Below are 21736 nucleotides of genomic sequence, written 5' to 3'. Positions count from 1 at the left end.
AAACTTAAACGTCTTTGCCATGGAGTTGAAAAAAGCAATAAAACGTGACTTACAAAATGAACTTCGACCTGGCATTGTAGATATGATTTCAACGCTAAACGAACCGAAGGAAACTGATTTGAAACTATAGTTGATTTAGAAACAAGACTGATTGAATGTGAGAGATCTGAGAATTATTACGAGCAGTATTCAAGGAGGAAAACCGTAAAAATACTTGGATTACTAGAAGAAAGTTTACGATTCAATTCTGAATACATGTAACGTAAAAGTAGTCGGTATATCTGCGAAGGTGCAATAGCAACAGTTATGGAATATAGGGAAATTCAAATCTCTTTTTAAAACGGTAAATGTGGTATTTCTATTGAATTTTAATTAAATCTTCTGGAAAGAAATACGTCCTTTTGTTTTTAATTCGTTTAAATATGGGTTTCCTTATTTTCTAGTGGCAAATTAAGCAAACTATTTGATTAATTGGTGTTTCTAATGAATTATCATGTATTCTTAATCAAATCATTATGTTGTTATTGCATATAGTTTTAGCCAATCATAAGTGTCCATGTATGTACTGTTTGGATAAACAAAAAAAGACTTTTTGGCCTTTCTTGATCAGTCATTCATTGGAATTCTGCTGGTAATCTCTTCTAATTGAGCTAATTATGAATTAATTTTTGGAAATGTGAGAGAAACTGGTATTTTTCCAAGTCATTATAAGAACATCTCCACTTTATATTCATATAAGTATTGGCATTTTCATCTTCATAAATAAAAATAAGGGAACTCATCTTTAACGATTATTTAAAAATATCAATATAGTTTTTCACAAAGACATGGAATTATATCTCTTTTACCGAAATCAGACAAAGACACAAAATATATAATTATAAATTGGCGACCCAAAAGTCTTTTAAATTGTGATTATAAAATACATGTATTAACTAAACCACGGACACCACAAAGGCTGTAATAAAGGGCGATATATTGAAGAAAATTTAAGAGATTAGAGTAGGTTAGAAAATATAGATTATTTGGAAGACAATAATGAAGGAGCAATGTTATTCCAAATTGATTTTAAAAAATTGTTGATTCTTTGCAATCTTTGGGACTTTATCGATAAAAAATATTTTGCACTAACATAACAAGCAGCGCTTTAAACAACGGATAGACATCAAAATCCTTTAGTAATCTGTAGAGGAGTGAGACAGTGTTGTCCTCTATATGCATATTTATTTAAATTATGTGCAGAATACTAGCATCTGTTTTCAGAAATAACCCATTATATAAGGGCAGACAAATAAAAAATCAACCAAAAAGGTTTCACAATTTGCAAACAATGCAACCCTTTTATTATACACTAAATCAACAGTTTTGAGTTTCAATACAATTAAAGGGCGCTATTAAAATATTACAACTTAAATTGAATTTTGCTGATCAGATTTTCATGTTATGCGATCTTTAGACAAATGACCTATTTTCAGTCCCTATTTTAATGTAGACATGAGAATAAGTTATACTTGTCCAAATTCAGTAGAGTCGCTAGCTGAAAATAGGTCGGTTGTCTGAAGATCACATAGCATCAAACTCTGAGTAACAACATGATTCAAGTTTTGTTTTAATATTACGAACGAAAGGACAGCAAAAAGAGGCTCTGTGTGTTTCTAGTGTCTGAAGGTTAAAACGCAATTGGAAATCGAAACATGACCTTGACAAAATAATACTGATCAGTTGTTCATCGCTGTAATACATACCTCAATGTCGTCTACCTTGTGAAAATATACTAACTGTTAACTCGACATAAAGCATCACAACCCTCATTACCTCAATATATTCTACTCGTTACCATAAGCCTAGTTCGAGTGAATGCGTAAATGTCAATTCAGCCCGGAGAATAACATGGCGTAACAATTTATTATTGTCAATCTACAATGATAATTCGACAGATGATGGTAAGAAAGTCCGAAACATGTTGACTCTTATGTCTCTTTATGTAATATATTTGTTTAGGTCAGTTCTACAGCAGCAGATAATATCAATAACTAGTTAATATATCAATAACTAGTGACGGCGAGTTTCGGACTAAACAGAAAAGGATGCTAAGATTAAATAACAGAACTATTGTCCCCTTTTTCATTTTGTCATTATTCGATTTCACTCAACCCTCTCCAATTTAGTTCCCTTCAATTTTCGCCCCTCATTCGCACTCGGACCCTTCCTAATTCGCCCCTTCACTTTACAAAAGGATCCGACCCAAATTGCACAAACATAATTGAATCCTTTCCAAAAAGAGTAATGTGATGACACAAAAGCAATTGCATAGGCCTATTGAAAAGCATAATTTAAACGAGAAGAGGGGGGGGGGGGGGGGGGTGTTGAAAGGGGGAAATGGGTAAGGGGTGAATGGGTAAAGCAGGACAGGTAAAGCAAGGGTGATATTGGGCGAAACACAGAAGCGGCGAAACAGGAATGATTTGACTCTGATAGATATTTTGACAGCCGCTGGAGTGGAGTCAGAGAAAAAGACCATGTTAAATGAAGATGCGTTTTATCTAACATAATATTTAATTACTTTGGCGATTGCTGTAAATTAATGTTCGGTATCACCATAGCTTTCGTTTTTGTGTATGTCACGTGACTCTGGGCCCTCTAAACCTTTTTCGCAGGCATTTTTCAATGGTCGATGCGAGATAAGTTTCTTTAAAATAAATTTTGATGGAACCGCAAACGTGACATAAATGGTGTAGGGAGAAAATGACTGAATTACAAAAATATTCATCTTTCCAAATATATGTGGGTTTTGCCTAAGGTATCTAATTAGGTTTAAAAATCCTGCACCTGCAGAGATACGGAAAGTTCCCATTTAACAGGGTCAGTCTCAGAGACTGGATTAAAGACAAATGTTTCGGTCTTGGTCGAATTGGGAGGGACGGAATTAGAAGAGTTTATAATGGGAAGACACCCTACTAAGCGCTCTTCTCCATATCGCCCTGCTCATCTTGTGATGTGAAGAAGTCCTACTCGCTGACCACATCAACTTCTCACATTTTGGCTATCATTTTTGTATGAATTGAAATATTAATCTCCAAATATTGCTGAGAGTATTAGATTGTCTTTGGGTTGATGAAAAAGCCAACCATTTAAAACAAAATTATTTGAATCTATGATTTTACAGAGGGAGATTTTCAGTTCAAAATGTCCTTGTCATTTTCACATGGAGAGAAGTGTGTTCATTTCAAGTGCAAAATTTTCAAAACGTATATATTCATGGACCCAAAGGCATTCTAAGACAATTGGTTTGCACTTAAAAATCATATTTTGAATATTTGTGACACGAGAGAAAAAATTCAATCATCAATGTGGCCAGAGAGTAAGTCATTTTGTCTTAAAATAATGTGCCCGTTTTATAAACAAGCAAACAAGTTGGATAAAATTCTCGTGTTTATATAACAAGCTGATTGATTCGTACAGTGACAACTTTTTGTGATCAGAATGCATTTGGCCTAGCCTAGTATCAAGACTTGCAGAGCGGAGTGCCGAGTAAAGACCGACAGACCGGCAAATCACATACACCCCACGTTTGTTTGCTCTTCCTTGAAAAGTGCATGGAAGGTGGTACGTTATTTACTTACAATTTTTCTTGAAAACATATGGCATTTTCGATCAGCTCAGCAGTCTGTGTTCATTCTTATGGAATCAGATAAATGTAGGATTCCATAATGTGGAAAAATTATCGTCTTTTATTTCAGAAGAATGTTCTTCTCTGGGTTTTCGTTCATCGATAAAAAATATTTATTGATCGATGGCGATTGTTATAGAAGGGAGTTAACTCTCTTACTTCAAACAACAATTAGAAGAATATCTCTATCTACACAGATTGAATTGAATTTCTTTCATTGATATAGTTCATAACAACAAAATGTCAATACTATCTTGTAGGATATACATATGTTATAGGTATTCTTACTAATATCAAATTCATTGTAGAGCTACTAAAGTCATTTTTATTTCAGCAGACGACTTTTGCAGAGAAAACATTATTTTGACTATTTTTTGTGTTTCAAGAACAAATTTCTGAAAAAGAAACTGTTTGAATTCACAAAGATTAATCTTGAATAGTCAGACTAGCCAAAAATCAGCTATCTAATAGAAGAGTTGCCACGTATTGTCTACTACATTTCGAAATTTACTACTATATAGCTTAGAGTATGTTGCCACTTTATACCAATGAATAGATTTCCGGCCTAACTTACAGATTTCATTACACCTATTTTACTATAATAGACTTGCTGTTGCACAAATTCAAATATTCTTTATTCTAAAAAATTGTAAATTATTTTGTATATAGATACGTTCGAAACAGTCTAATATAAGCATTATGCTTGTCTCTGGATCAACTATTGTGTATTAATTTGTATTTTCTTCTTTATATTTTGTACTTTGTATAGAAATAAATATTGTTGAAACTGTATTGTCTGAGCAATGTAAAACATCTTTGTAATTTTTAAAAGAATTCTAATAACAGCCTCAAACTGGTACTGTTAGTCTTAGAATGTTTTTGCATTGATAGAACTATATTTTTTCGTAAGTTTACATTGAAAAGAAACACATATCTCTTCAAGAAATTTCAACCCCAAACATAGCCTAAATTTTGGCTGAAAATTGTCCTCTGTATAAACAAATTTTGAAGAAAATTATGTGTGCCCATGTTTATATTTTTATCAACTCAGACATTCTAAGACTAACAGTAATATTTTGAGGCTGCTATTTCAATTCTTATAGAAATAATTGAAACAAATTAAAAAACTTTTTACTTTGCTCAGACAGTAGTTCTATGTTTGTTATATGTAGGTTGATATGCTGATTGTTTCTTCTAATAAAATAAGGATAGGCTTACACAACCAAATACTATTTTTAATAAGAACTTGTATAATTTGAACTTGGGTTATTCATCACAATACAGTAAAGAGTATTCCAGCATTGCTCTATCTTACTAGTAATTTAATATATTATATTTGTGTTTTGCCCCTGAAGTGTTTACCATTGGTCTGTATGAAGGTAGTTCGAGTTCAGTGTGGGCTGATCATAATATTTGATGAACCATGACCAAATAGACACGCCTCAATTGGTATTCATCTCCGCTTTATTTCCTCATAGGCTATTTCACTCTAACACTATACTACAATGTAATGAATGTGTTGATACCCTTATAGATTATTCATTATTTATTTGTGTCAATTATGTTGGATTTTTGTCTTTGAGCATGTACAATAGTCTTAATAAACCTGTGTTTTCATGTTTTATTTTAAAGAAATAATGTGGATAGTGATGAATATATACTGAGATGTCTACATGGGTTTCAAACCAAGAGACAAGGAGTTTAAGTTTTTTATCCATATATGTTACTAATAAGACATTTTTAATACATTGCATTTCAGTCTTGAATATTTGAAAAGTATGTTGCTAAACAGGTTTGAGGATAGTACTGTGTTTACAGAATAATTTTTTGTTACTCATGCTTTATGGACACGTGAGTATAATTTTAATCATTATATTTTACATCAATTTAACTGTTGAGTTTGAGCAGATAACTTGTTGATTAGTTCAAGTTGATTAAGTTTACTGAATAGAATTTGTTAATAGTTTTAACAAAATGAACTATAGTTACACTGCACAGTTGATTAGAATCTTCAGAATTATGTTAATTGTTATTGTGTGTCAATATCAACCATATATCTCAAGTGGTTGTTGCTAAAGTTTTTATCCAGTTTTAGGAACATATTTGCCTCAGCTTGACAAGATCTGGAGCAAGATAAACAAATTGTTGCTAGTAATAGCCCTTATCTATATTTTTCATTCAATTACACATGATATCGAACATAAATTTCAATTATGTTAAGTTATGTGGTGGGTCACCATGAATCATCTGAGAATAGCGAAAAATTTAAAACAGTTTTTCCCTGTAAATTCAAATTGAGTTTTAAAGATGTTTCAGGTCCAACCTAGAGTAATATATATGAGTATTAATGGAAGTTGATACATACTGGCAACAAATATGAAATCTTCAAATAACAATCTGCCTATAGATAAAGGATGGGCTTGGGTCATAGTGATTGGTATGTTCGTTTCTTGTTAATCTTTATGTTTATGATATATATAATACCACAAGGAACAGCACTTTCCAGGTTTGACTATCGAGACGTACCATGCTCACTATTACTGGAAACGCTAAGTAACTTAGAATCGGGCTTTGTCAGCTTGGCATCCCTTGCGGAGAGTCCACATATCGTATATGTTTATTTGGTGTATGATATAGTTACAGCTATATATGTATACATGCATTTTTGGTATTTTTTCTTCAATTTGCAGGAGCATTTTCTATTTTTTTAATCATAGACTTATTACTTTCCTCCTTATTTAAAATTCAAACTACCTATATGTTTGAAATTATAATATACAGTTCAAACATAAAAAAATGTTTATGCACATGACTTCATAATGATATATGTATTATATTTAATTTCAGGTGGTTTTTTCAACACGTTCCTTATGGTTGGTATAGCTAAATCATTTGGTTTATTAGTAGAAGAATTTATTCGAACTTTTGAAGTATCTACAGCAATGGCAACTATGGTCATTAGTGTTTCTGGTATTGTTTATGCATTTTGTGGTAAGCTTTATTCTTCATGATATTATTATTTATTGTTCATGATAACAGAAATACTTCAAAATAACCTCTGTTTGCAATAACCTTCAGTTGGTTAGCACCCGTTTCAACAGTTTAACTGTTTTATGAGAAATGTATTAGATCTTGCTTGTAATCACCTCTTAAACTGTTTAAATCATTGCAAATATATTTGATCCTGTTCATAATCATCTGTTTGTATTATGGAAAATATTTTGGCTTCTGTTTTTAATCAACTGTTTGTATTATGAGAAATATATAAGGTCCTGTGTGTAATCACCTGTTTCAACTATTTGCATTATTAGACATATATTAGATCTTGTTTATAATAACTGGTTTGTATAACAAGAAAAAATAAGTTCCTGTTTGTAATCACCTGTTTGTATTAGAGAAATATGTAATCTCCTGTTTCTAATCTGTTTTATAATATTGAAGAACATTTACACCATTGGTTTGTATTTGTTTTATAACTACATACATGTATTATTGTGTATTTTTCAGCTCCTTTGTGTATTGTATTGGGAGAACATTTTACAGCACGGCGTGTAGTTATGTTGGGTGGATTAATAGCTTTGATTGGTATTTCTATAAGCAGTTTATTAATCAGTATGACATTTGTTATCTGTTTTATGGGTGTAGGATTTGGTAAGTTTTTAACTTTATGATAAGTAGATAAGAAAAGATTTTTAACTCAAGAAATTTGCATTTACTACAAGTTTTAGGTTTGACTGATTGAAATATTCAAGGCAAATACTCAAAGTTAACCTTACAGTGCCTAACATTTAAATAGGTGGTTGATTGAGGGACTGAATATGGCTACCATTTGGTGAAGTTTGGCTAAAGCTGAAAATTGTGTTAAGAAATAATGAACACCCTGTTCAGACATGTAGGCCTATAGATTCCATTCTTTTCCCTACTTATTCTATGTTTTCTTTTGTGCCCTCTTGTTTTTAGGTATAGGTAATTCAGCAGTATATGGTAATAGTTTAGTGATGGTTGGTCAATATTTTAGAAAGAGAAGAACTCTAGCTAACGGAATTACAGTAGCCGGTGCTAGTATAGGACAGTTTACTTTACCACCTTTAATACAGTTTCTAGTAGATACCTATTCTTTAAGTGGAACATTACTAATACTCAGTGCAATATATTTCAATGTTACAGTATGTGGTTCTTTATTTAGACCCACTTCATTTTACCTCCAAAAATCTCATAATATTCAGAAAAGTTCAACAAACAATGTGCTGGCAGAGGAAGTGCAAAATGAGGTGTCAGATCCGCTTATTTCAAATTCTCTCAACGCAATAAAAAAGGATGTGAAATTACGTGCTCTAATGGCCAGTACTGGTAGTATAATGTTGGAAGAGGAGATAGAAATAGAAGACTCTAATGACATTAACCAAGACGAAAAGGATAATTCCTCTAGAACTTCATCTACTAAATGTTTTTGTCAGAAAATATTTGACTTTAGTGTTTTAGTCAGACCAATAATTATGTTCTATGTAATTATAGCATTTCTAAGTTTTTTTGGTTATTTTAATTTTATTTTATTTTTACCCCTACATGTAATTAGTAAAGGCATTACAAAATATGACAAGGCTTTACTGATCTCTATTTGTGGGGTTGGAGATTTGATTGGTAGACTAGGTAGTGGTTATTTTGGTGATCTTAATCTAATAGCCAGATATAAGATCAAAGCAATTGCAGTTATATTTGTTGGAATAGTTATATTGTTATTTCTAGTAGCAGATAATTTTACATTTTTAGCTGTTCTTTCTGCCCTCTATGGATTTTTTGGAGGTGTTTATATTAATTATATTGCTATAGTATTGATAGATTTTGTTGGTTTGAAAATTTTTCCCAAAGCTCTTGCTCTGGTCTTATTGCTTCAAGGCAGTGGTGCAGCAGCAGGGCAACCATTCTTAGGTAAGTTAGAAATAAATTAATATTGAATTTTTAAAACAATTGTGAAAGATTTCACACTACAACAAACAGTATGTTAGAGTCATACTGAGATTTTTTATTTGGAGATCTTTATTCATCTCAATAAATTGTATATAACATAAAATCTAGAGGCTTATGCACAATCTTTTAAGAAATTCAAATACATGGCTCCACAAATCCGAATGTTTTTATTGAACAGAGAATCTCTCAATTTTTTTCTTTTTTTTCTTTCACTTTCAATTGGAGTTTTATTTCATGTTCAAACAATGAACGAATTCAGAGGTAATCAAATCTTAGGGGCTGGTTCATAATAAGCTTCTCTCAAAAGAAATAAAAACTAAAATTTCTGGTAATAAATTGATTGGCAACACCTCAAGCTCACAAATTCTAACAGATGTCTTTTTCAAGGGGTCAAATTGTGGAAACATGAAACGATAAATGATATCCATTTTTTATGTTGTATTTGAAACTATTGTTTGTATGTTATTTTTTAGGTTGGATAAGAGATGTAACTGGATCGTTTGAAGTTGTTATAATTATATGTGGTGTATTACCTATTATAGGGGGCATTTTATTACTTTGTTACCCATTAATTAAGAAAAGGGATAAACAAACACATCTTGACATGACATAGTAAGTTATATTTTGTTTATATTGTTTTATTCTAGGCAGCTATTTGTCCATTCATATAAAAGAGTAGATTATATATTACTGTTATCTACTCTCTAGTCTGTATTGACAATATTTTAATACATGACATGTCTCATTGGGCTGATGAGAAACTTTCTTACCTACTTACATTATACTATGGGAATTTGCAGCATTCATTCAATACACAATCAGTCAATCAAAAAATTTAAAATTAAAAGAATTTTTCATATTGATTATGACAATCATTTAATTATAAATCTACAGTTTTGTGGGTCTGATGACAATTTCTATACATGTATATTACTAATCTATTTTGACACAACAAATAACGTCCTTAGAACTCAATATCATTGTACAAAGATGGTGTGTGTATGGTAATGATATGTGTGAGAAGGTAAAATATTAAAACAGAACCTGAAACACGTGTCTACTCAAAATATCATGCTGTGAAATATATCTCTATAATTGAAGTATTGAGCACTATATTAGTAGAGACAATATTTTCTTATTCTGCCAGTGTTAAGGTGAAATGAGAATATTAGTCATAGAAAACACAGGCCTTGGTCAGAAGCAAGGACTATTCATTTCAAAGTGCTGGTTAGCTAAGCAATGTTTAGTAGTACTGACTTGTTCTGTGTTATAATGAAGAAAAACCTGCTATATAAATTCATCAACCCACTAGGTCTACATGAAAAAGAAGGTACTTAAATTATACACGAAAATATATCTACAGTCCTAAAACAGAAAAGTGTGAGATGATATAAATTATCTATCCCTGTTTAGTCTTTATTGTTAGTTTAAAATTTATCTTATCTTATATTTATTTCTATAGCATCTAATTTTTAAATTTATCCAAGATGTAAGACTCGCACAAGATATAACCCTTTGATCCAACAAGTGTCATTAAAATATAATTGCCAAGTAAGTGCATTATTCTGTGTGCATATTACTAGATTTAGTAAATTATTCAGTATCTACAAGAATAGTTCCACTATTCCTAATTACTGATGAAAATCTTAAAAAGAATTAGAAATGGCTCTATCTGTGTAATTTTTTTTTTCAATTTTATAAACACTTTCTATACGTTTTTACCCTCATTAATTATTTGTTTGATTATTTATATTTTATTTTAATTATAGTATAAAGTAATATAAAGTTAAATATTTGACTGTCTCAGTACTCAAAAACTTATCTGAAATCCAGAAGATCTTATCTGAAATTCTGAACAAATCAACCTCATTTTATTTAATATTCTGAACAAATCAACCTCATTTTATTTAACATTCTGAACAAATAATCATATCCATGAAATTTTAAAACTTTTTCTTATCTTAAATTCTCATTAAAACACCATTATCTTATCTGAAATTCAAATAAACCATCATATCATATATTCATATATCTATACATTAAGATTCTGAAAAAAATTCTTATAATTGAACAAATCATTTTTTCCATAAAATATAAAAATCTGACTATTCAGATACATGTATCCTCTGAAATTCTCATTAAACCACTATCTGTAATTCTCAATAAATCACAATTATGTTGTCTGAAATTTAGATCTTTCTTCAATTCAGAATACAGTGTGCTCTGTGAAATCTGACCGCGTTGGAACCGTGAAAATAGTGTTAAGTTCTTAAAGTATAGTATTTGCCATTTTTGGTGAAATTTAGAGTAAATCATCTTTTTCCAGAGTAACTTGTCGTTCGAATCTCATTTAAAATTAATACATCATCTTTAAGTATCTAAAACTTGCATTTAGGATAATGACTAGAAGGATATTTATATTATAATTTAAATTATATATTCATATTATATTGTTGGGTATAGTAAACTGTCTATTAATGTTTTAGTTCTAGATATAACCCGGTTTTCTTGTTAATTTCATTTGTTTATTGAGTAAAATGTTTCTTTCTATTTGTCTCATTTTGTGTTATTTACTTTTATCTGTATTAAATAATAAAGGATTATTTTTATTTTGTGTTGTATAATTGGAACGCGGAATGCTAAACAGTGGTAATACGACAAGATTAGCGCTAGGTCTATAATATATATTCCATTTAGGAATTTTAAGAATTGCATACAGGACGAGGCATAACAATAACAATATAATTTCACACAGAAAACTAGTTACAAGAAAATTCTACTGAAGACCAAGTCGTGTTGACTTGACATGTTATAGTTGGGTTTCCAGAAAGCATGAGACTAGAATCACATTCAAATGTAGCATTACTACCAACAAATGTATCGTTATAGAAAACTGTGGTATTTTGGACGGTAGGTGGGACTTCACAAACTGAAAATAAAAGCAACGAGTATCACTATAATGGCATCAGAATGTCTTGAGGGATAGATCAAACATATGTCTCCGAACAGCTGACATTCCAACGCAGCTTTCCCATTACATAACCTTACAAAATTGTACTCAGGAATGCGTTTTTACTAATTACAATTTTGAGCAAAAAAGAATTCCATTTGAAATTAAAATGGACAAACATACCTGAATGACATTCAAACAATACCAATGACCAATGGCCATCTTGTTGACATGTTATAGATGAATTTGAGGTTGCCCCATAACCAGTAGTGCAAGTGTAGGTTAAGATAGAACCTATCACTCTTGGACCTGTAACTGGATCGGTATAATTTACTGTAGGAGGCTCTGGACATTCTGAAAGTAAGGATTAATATTATTAAGTAATTCGTTCATGGCATTACTGGGAGTATCATTTTTTTTCAGAAGAATCATCTTGTTTCTGTATACAATTAAAGAACTTGGGCGATTTACTTACGTCTTCTACAATCAAATGTTGGTGATGACCAGGTTTGATTTGATTGACATTCTACATGTGCTGGACCATTCATTAAAACTGTATCATTAACACAACTATAAATAGCTACATCACCAACAAATCTATCTGTATTTGTAAGGTTGGCATCGGGTAAATTAGGAGCGTCTTCACAAACTAGTATTCAAAAAAAATTATAGTAACCTCAAGAAAATCTGAAAAAACTGAATTCAACTTTAACTATGAAATAATACATAAAGATATTAATGTAGGATAGCACCTATTTTAATAATGTTAGATGGCAGATAAAGGTTTACATCGAGACTCAGAGACCATGGAAGGATACCTAACAGTACAACAGGGCTGAACTGAAAATCAAAGTATATTTAATGATGTTAGACACGACTAATCCACTGTTATAACTTTGTAAACACTTATTAAATTTTAATATAGAAAACTTATCTCTTTTGAAAGAAGCACCAAAGCATGTCTCTTACAGTTTTTCAGAATTAGACACGACTAATCCACTGTTATAACTTTGTAAACACTTATTAAATTTTAATATGGAAAACTTATCTCTTTTGAAAGAAGCATCAAAGCATGTCTCTTACAGTTTTTCAGAATTTTCTATTGATGTTGAAAAAACAGAGTGTTCAATAGATACTCCGGTTGTAATAACCTGGCCAAAAGAGAATGCACTCAAGTTTCCAGTTGATTATATACAACTAAATGAATTAATAATTGGTGCAGCACATTGTATCCATAATAAAAATAAGATTGCATCGTTTTAAGGGAACAACGTTATTTGTAGAGCTGGATTTGAGATTTGGATATTGGCAGTTAAATCTTCTCGTAAGCAATCCAAAACCAGACTTCATCTCATCATAGTATGTCTTGTAGATGGCAATATAATAGAAAGAAGGGTCTTACTGGCTAAAAAAGTATGGTTTAGTACCAAACTTTCACTACTCTTGTTTTCTTTCTATACGCCAACATGAAATGGATTTTGAGCTTGTAATCACGTTCGAAGGCATAATTCTCGACTGAGTTTGACCAAACTTGGCGAAATTATTTATTATCATCCATAGATGATACCTATTAAAACTCAAGAAATTAAGAACTATTTTGTATGAGTTATTGACCTCAAACTTGAAAACGCATTCAATGTTTAGCCCGCAAACACTTAAAGGCTATTTCGGATTTTGACAAAACGTGGTATTATTATTCAGTATCAACCCAAATAGTTCAAAAGAAGTGTTTGACTGAATTTTGAATATTTCATTTTGTGACTACTGCCAAATATTTTTGTTTAAATCAAAGCTGCCAGTGGGCGTATATTACCTTGCCTGGCAAGCTATCTTTTAATGTGCAGTTCTCTAAAACATCTAATTTTCAAAGAAATTGCAACAATATGTTTAATCAATACCTGGACGGCATTCAAACTGCACTGTGGACCACTGTTGGTTGTTTTGACAAACTATCTGTGAAATTGATGTTGGTTGATGTCCAGTTATACAAGTATAATTATAGATAGTACCAATAGTAAGATCTGTTGTTACCGACTCGGTGTTTTCTACCGTTGGTGGTTCTGGACATTCTGAGGAGATAAATATAATTTCTCGATTAGCAGTAGTTTACAATAGTGTTATACGATTAAAAGGTCCCACCGCCAGAACTACAATAGGCATAATAAGTTTATATTAAGCAAAACTGACTGCGAATCTAGGAATGTATTTGATTTGACTTTACTACCTAAGTTTATCTAGAAACTTACGTCTTCTACAATCAAATGTTGGTGATGACCAGGTTTGATTTGATTGACATTCTACATGTGCTGGACCATTCATTAAAACTGTATCATTAACACAACTATAAATAGCTACATCACCAACAAATCTATCTGTATTTGTAAGGTTGGCATCGGGTAAACTAGGTGCTTCTTCACACACTAAAACAACAATAATTATAATGTAATATGCTGGTAGTACAATTCATTATCAACACAGCTGCTTCTAAAATGTGGATACTTTTGCAGTAATTCGACATCAGATGCACAGTACTGAATAGGTTCAAAATACCTACATGGTTTACATTGAAACCTAACAAATGCTCCTGGTAAAGTAAAAGAAAAGTTTCACCTGATGCCTCTCTACGACACCTTTTGATGAATCCGCATAGCTAATTCAATATTTTAATTTACATATAATCACGAATTGGTGATTGCAAGCCCATTTTAGTCAGAATGAATGATTGTAATTAGGGCTGACATTTCGGTTTTGACAAATTACTTACGTCGTCTACATTCAAATTGGGGTAATGACCAGTTTTGCGCAGACAGACAAGTTAAAACAGGGGGTCCTCCCATTAAAACTGTCTCAATATCACATTGATATTCAGCTGTACCATTAATAGAATTATTAAATGATAGGATAGAAGAATCAGCTACTACTGGTGGATCAGGACAAACTGAAATGAAACAGAAAGACCACATAATTAGTATTAAATTGTTCCTCAATAACTTCAAGTAAGGAAAGACCAAAAAGAAACTTCCAGACCACAAATGTAAATCATAATTTGTACGTTCCCATACACCATGTACCTGTTTGTTTTATTTCGCTCTCATATCACAGGCATGTGATGTGTTACCAATCACCGAAATAGGAGAAGATCATTATTTTGATCTATGCCCTAAATGAAACAAGAGTCAGGAGGCAGTAAATAATTTGCTGTGGACACGTACTTGGAATATGAGGTTCATCAAGATTTGAATATCCTTCATAATAATATTATGTTAATGAAATTTCTTACTTGGTCTACAATAAAATGTTATTTGAGTCCATGTTTGATTTGACATACAAAATATTTCTGGTGTTCCTTCCATTACAAATAAATCATTACATAGATACGTTATAGTTTCACCAAGCGTTCGAGGTCCTGCAATACTTTCTCCATTGTCTAGAGTTGGCGGCATTGGACATTCTGGAAAAAAATTCAGAAGAAATAAAGAAGGAACTAATGGAGGGAGTGCATAGGCTCACACGACAGAAAAATTAAGACCACATTCAAATTTTCCAATAAATATCAGTAAAATCATTCACATCCGTAATATCACCAATTTCAGCTAAATCTAAACAACATTTAAAATGTGATTTACTTACGTCTTCTACAATCGAATGTTGGTGATGACCAGGTTTGATTTGATTGACATTCTACATGTCCTGGACCATTCATTAAAACTGTATCATTAACACAACTATAAATAGCTACATCACCAACAAATCTATCTGTATTAGTTACAATACCATTTGGTATTGTTGGTGGTGATTCTACACAAACTGTAATCAATATATCAATATGTATCGTATTTTCTTCTACTTGGGCGCTAACAGTTCAATTTAAAGTCTAAACCGTCAAAAATCTGAGTGTGTCTGTTGGACGGAACAACAAATCTAGAAAACAAACTCTGGAAATTTATTCAACTAAGAAACTTCGATAACCTAGATATTCCTTCATAATTTATCTACCTACCTACCTGGTTTACATTGAAATGGTATTAACCATTGTTGATTTTGTTGACAAGTACTTTGTGGTGTTTCTGTTAGTGGATAAACATCATGTTCATCAATACAAGTATAGTTTAATATAGTACCAATAGTTCTTGCTGGTATGGTTATATTATACGTATTAGGTATTGCATCTGGTACTGCACATTCTGTAAAAACAATTACAAAAGTTTATTTTTCTAAATTAAAATCAATCCGTTATGTTCCAACAGCACTGTAGTGTGTCCATCGATTATATTCAAATAACAACCCCTTATCGCTGAACAGAGAATACCAACTCTTTCAAATGGACACCTTGCTTGGCAAACTAACACAACCACCTGATTATTGGTTGAATATGAATATGAACATGAAAGCATTCACATATCAGATAGATACAAAACACACAACGTATTATATTTATCATGGGTTGATGTAATGTAAATGAAGGAAAACTCAGACAACTTACGTCTTCTACATTCAAACTGTATAGTAGACCATGTTTGAGAACTGAGACAAGTTAAAACAGGGGGTCCTCCCATTAAAACTGTTTCAATATCACATTGATATTCACCTGTACCATTAATAGAATTATTAAATGATAGGATAGAAGAATCAGCTACTACTGGTGGATCAGGACAAACTGAAACGATAAATCACCATCAAATTACCATGAAACTGTGTTGATATTGGTTTAACCCAGTGCTTCCCAACAGGGGTCCATATGCACCCACGAGTGTGATTTCGAAATTGTTGGAGGTGAAATTTAGGGGGTTGGTTATACTCAAATGCGGAAATTTGGCGATGGACATGGACATGGCAATCTACGCCTGGAATTAACCAAGCTTGTTCCAGAAGTTAAGATCCTTCTCCAAGAAAACAAGAAACAAGGTTCTCATTGGAGGGTCTTGACATGTCTTGAAATATAAGTTTGAAAGAGTATCTATCTAGCATGTTTCAGTTTTTTGTTTTTTTAGTTTTTTGATGTTTTACAGTTCAAGTTTTAACGGAGGAAATTGGATCATATGGGTTGAGAATCGTTGGTTAAACCTTTGTACAACGCAATACAATCTAATTGGTATATTGTACAATTTCAATACTTGAGTATATGATCCTCTAAGGGGTTCATCAACTCAACATTGGTTGACCTGTTTGAACATTAGAATCTTTACTTTATTATTAACGGTGTGGCAACAAAATGACGATCGTTTTGGACACAGATGTTGCATTTTCAGGAAAAAAAAGGCTCGGAGAAAGACCACTGACAATTAATGGTAAAATGGATGTTTGTCAACGAAAATTTGTACTCCAGCTGTTGTAGATGGTATCTATGCTTGTATCAGTATATCATGAAATAGTATAAATACTTACTTGGTCTACAGTAAAATGTTATTTGAGTCCATGTTTGATTTGACATACAAAATATTTCTGGTGTTCCTTCCATTACAAATAAATCATTACATAGATATGTTATAGTTTCACCAAGTGTTCGAGGTCCTGCAATACTTTCTCCATTGTCTAAACTCGGTGGTACTGGGCATTCTGGAAGATATATTTATAAATCTCTATACGACTCTATTCCAAATCAGACAAACTGGACTTTAAAAAATTAAATATAGGATTAAATGATCTACGCAAAGAAACAATCATTACAACTTCGTTTTTAACTCCTTTTCATCCGTGGAATAGCCTTACTCCTTCCAAAGAAAATTGTCAGTTTCCGTAAGTGAGGCAGAACTTCTCTTATTGCAAGCAACATAAGAAATACGAAATGATATTAATCTATTCATATTGATGGTATAAATAGTTTTCGCACTGGATTGGTAACTTACGTCGTCTGCACTCAAAATTTGGCAATGACCAGGTTTGATTTGATTGACATTCTACATGTCCTGGACCATTCATTAAAACAGTATCATTAACACAACTATAAATAGCTACATCACCAACAAATCTATCTGTATTAGTTACAATACCATCTGGTACTTGCGGTGGTGATTCTACACAAACTGTGAATAAAGATGGTGAAGAAGCAAATATTATTATCATTAAAACTGGAAAGAATAATGAGTATATACACAATCAGCTTCCAAGTTTCAATGTTAAGACAGACATGGACCCTAGTCTTCAAATATCTTGCAAAAAGCGCAGTGTTTTGGCTCCATCTAAGCATTTTTTTAGCATGTGGCATACTTTGGCCTTTGAATCGGTATTGTCCGGATCTAATACAAATTCCATCCATCTTTGACATTATTCATTTGTATAGCTCCATACCTGGTTTACATTGAAATGGTATTAACCATTGTTGATTTTGTTGACAAGTACTTTGTGGTGTTTCTGTTAGTGGATAAACATCATGTTTATCAATACAAGTATAGTTTAATATAGTACCAATAGTTCTTGCTGGTATAGTTATATTATACGTATTAGGTATTGCATCTGGTACTGCACATTCTGCAATAAGAACAGAGCGTTTACAAACTTTGTCAGCTTAGCATTGATCAACAAGAGCAACAATCAGGCCCACCATTGAACAAGACTATGCCATTCACTTTACTTATCATATTAAAGGGATTATAAAAAGGTTTTCTAAAAAAAAATAATGCGTATCGAGGACACAGAAAGCATCAATGTGCACCATTCCAATTTTCAATCAGTCGTCTTTGGTTCCTTCAAATCCTTTAAAACTAAGTGTTGGATGACGTCACTAATCGCAAGATATGCTTCATCACATGAGATCATTCGCGATTAGTGATGAGTAGAAGCGTCTGAAAATTTGATTGATGCAAATTGAAGCTATCAGTGTCTCAGATACATATAAATTTTTTAGAAAACCTCTTTACAATCCCTTTACTGTACATTGAATTATGCATTTCCCTTGAAGCTGAAGTGTACTTCTGTCAGTCCTAATGCTTTAAGCTAATTGGGTGATCAAAGAGAGATGCGGAATCTTATCTTTAGAGAATTGGCGTCAACAAAGTAATAGGAATTATTAATAATATCAATGTTACAACAAAGAAAATGATTATTCAACCGTTGTATAAAAGAACACACTTCAATTGGCTCTGAGAGTTCGCTTTACATATTACGAACTTGTACTTATTCCCTGACTGAAATAGCCACTATTCTTGTATCACGGAATGTAGCGATTTGATTAGATTGTACGCCAGCGAATTCAGACAATTGGAGTCCTCGACATACAGGCTGTAAACATTATGGCTTTGTTTTCATAGACTTTCTGTCGAGGCATCTGATAAGCTTTGTTCGTAAGCATACAATCGAATCAAATCGCTTTATTTACAATCTATGATACAAGAAAAGTTACTATTACAGTCAAGGGACACATGCTTGACAATGTGAATATGCCCATAAATGCGACAATTAGAACTTACGTCTTCTACATTCAAACTGTATAGTAGACCATGTTTGAGAACTGAGACAAGTTAAAACAGGGGGTCCTCCCATTAAAACTGTTTCAATATCACACTGATATTCAGCTGTACCATTAATAGAATTATTAAATGATAGGATAGAAGAATCAGCTACTACTGGTGGATCAGGACAAACTGAAAACATAATATTCAGAATGGTAACAACATCCCGGAAACATCACTGAGCACATAGTAATAGTAGTGGAATAGAAGCAGAAATTCACTACGCATTAAATGCGCCATCAGAACAGATGGTTTATATTTCCAATAAATTGAAGATAACAATTTGTGAGCGAAAACGTGAAAAACCCTGAAAAACATTCTGACCACCGACCAACTCCTTTACTGGAACTAAATATCATAAACCATTGCCTCTCTAGAAAACTTACTTGCCTCTCCGAACAATCAAGTCTGGATATGGGCCTGCTACCAAAGCACATTGGTGACATCAACGCTTAAGAACTGAGAATGGGTTACAGTATCAGCTTTATCATCATACTGAACAACTTACAAAGGTCCCAAATGGTGACTAAGCATCATAAAAGAAATTTCTTACTTGGTCTACAGTAAAATGTTATTTGAGTCCATGTTTGATTTGACATACAAAAAATTTCTGGTGTTCCTTCCATTACAAATAAATCATTACATAGATATGTTATAGTTTCACCAAGCGTTCGAGGTCCTGCAATACCTTCTCCATTGTCTAAACTCGGTGGTACTGGACATTCTGAAAGATATAAGTTTAAATGAAGCTAATCCGATGACTAGTGATAGTATAGAAAAAGACATTCCATTTTAATTAGTGCTCATCGACGCATACCTCCTCATTAGGCAAGGAAACACGTGTAGTTAAATGCAATGTGCTCTTTGCAAGATTCGGTTAACAGATTTTGTGATGTGGAACTTACGTCGTCTACAATCGAATGTTGGTGATGGCCAGGTTTGATTTGATTGACATTCTACATGTCCTGGACCATTCATTAAAACTGTATCATTAACACAACTATAAATAGCTACATCACCAACAAATCTATCTGTATTAGTTACAATACCATCTGGTACTTGCGGTGGTGATTCTACACAAACTACAAGAAAAATGAAAGAAAATGAGTTTTACGTCCTACTCTATCTTCTCTTGCCGAAACAGCGACCATAGTCTACTATTTTCAATTTCCAATTGCTGAGAGATATTGTGTACAGCCTGTAGCACACGGGGCCTCGGTTTATTGTCCTATACGAACAACTAGATGCCTTTTTTAACTATTAGGATACATGCAGTACAGAAAGTATTTTATCAATTCATCTGAACTCAATATAATTTGGTGATTGTTTCTGATCGCAATCAAGGTAGGTAATACTATACGATGATTATCCACACTTATATTGACTGAGCCACCTCAATCTTTTGAAAACTTGTAATGGCTATAATATATGCCGAGAAAAAACTTCATTGATTGAAATGTCTGGATATTTATGGAAAAGTGCCCAAGTCATTTTTTTTAGGTAACAAAATTTCATTACAAGCATAAGAGGCTATAATGCTCTATACTCGGTAAGAAATACCGTATATGATATAATAAAATAAATTCAATCTTGACGGGTAATTTACATAATATGACTTGGGCATATGTTTATTCAACTATGAAACTCAATGTGTTTAAAACATGTTCAATGATTATATTTTGTTTTTTTTTACTTTGTACACTTTACACAATATATAGTCGGAAATCACCGAAAGCCCTCCTGTAACTAAACCGCCACCACGCAGAGGAACCAAGAGTTGATTTCGGGAGAATTGGACTGGTTAATCTCCACGTTTTTGTCATCTTAAAATGATATGTGGACGAAACCCTTTACAAAGGGATAAATTCAGCTCAACACCTCTCGTGAATATAATATCTAGTTATCTTGAAAAGACGGGAACGATCTTTTCCTGACGAATTTTCCCATTCTTGGTTCTCAGTTCGGCTCAGACCCGATTTTCAGCCTCCATATTAGGTTCAAACCGTTGCTTTTTGCCAGATTTGGATGAAATATTGTCTCTTTTGATTAGACACATCAAATAAATCTGGGTCACGTTTGTTCTTTGCAAATTTTCAAGACATGCACTATCCAAATCAGATACTATAAAAGGCCAAAATAAACAAATGACTTAGGCATATAACGAATCTGAATTTCATTGGTCAACTCCTCTGAATGAAACTAGAATCTTTTCTTATGAGTCTGAAGATTTGCAAGTTAGTCTTATTACGACGTTATATAATCGAAATATATAGGCAATTATATTATTCTTATTGAAAACACGTTGTCACAATTTTTGAGGAGTTTTCTATATTTCAAGGTGTTCAAGGTAAGAAGTTTATATAAACAAAACAGTTTTGGCTGAAAACTCTGTTGTCGTTAGATTTCTTAATTTTTGTAAATTCATTTAAATCAAAAAATGCAATTTGTTATCCCTTTTAATCTTAATGGGTGATTTATTTTTGCGGGTTGCCCTATGCATTAGGTACTGTAACGTATTAGTATATTATACACTTATTAAATTGTCATCATAAAAGCACCTTTCATAATATTTTACTATCTCTTTAAGTTTTCGAAATGAAATGATAATGATAATGCACCTCCTATTTGATTGATTTATTTGCTTTGGGGTTACTTCACTCAATGTCGATCTCGCGATATCATCAAGAGCAGTGTGTCCAC

General features: G+C 32.3%; 2 protein-coding genes across 2 annotated transcripts; one reads left to right on the top strand and one right to left on the bottom strand.

Annotated features, from left to right (window-relative positions):
* Positions 1-6046: 6046 nt before the first annotated feature.
* On the top strand, positions 6047-9251 carry LOTGIDRAFT_119991 (hypothetical protein; the record flags this gene model as incomplete). Its single annotated transcript, XM_009058304.1, has 5 exons — positions 6047-6107; positions 6518-6661; positions 7178-7321; positions 7631-8599; positions 9112-9251. 5 exons carry the CDS (start codon positions 6047-6049, stop codon positions 9249-9251), a joined length of 1458 nt encoding a protein of 485 aa, XP_009056552.1.
* A 2146-nt stretch (positions 9252-11397) lies between these two features.
* Positions 11398-20187, bottom strand: LOTGIDRAFT_162343 (hypothetical protein; the record flags this gene model as incomplete). Its single annotated transcript, XM_009058303.1, has 17 exons — positions 11398-11567; positions 11772-11942; positions 12064-12237; positions 13487-13657; positions 13835-14008; positions 14353-14526; positions 14869-15039; positions 15219-15395; positions 15593-15772; positions 16072-16245; positions 16974-17144; positions 17435-17656; positions 17877-18056; positions 18995-19168; positions 19590-19760; positions 19942-20118; positions 20151-20187. The coding sequence occupies 17 exons, from the start codon at positions 20185-20187 to the stop codon at positions 11398-11400; spliced, it is 2868 nt and encodes a 955-aa protein (XP_009056551.1).
* Positions 20188-21736: the final 1549 nt, after the last annotated feature.

This window comes from Lottia gigantea (assembly GCF_000327385.1).
Source record: "Lottia gigantea unplaced genomic scaffold LOTGIsca_33, whole genome shotgun sequence".
Lineage (NCBI taxonomy): Eukaryota > Metazoa > Mollusca > Gastropoda > Lottiidae > Lottia > Lottia gigantea.
This window is presented reverse-complemented; position numbering and strand designations above follow the sequence as displayed.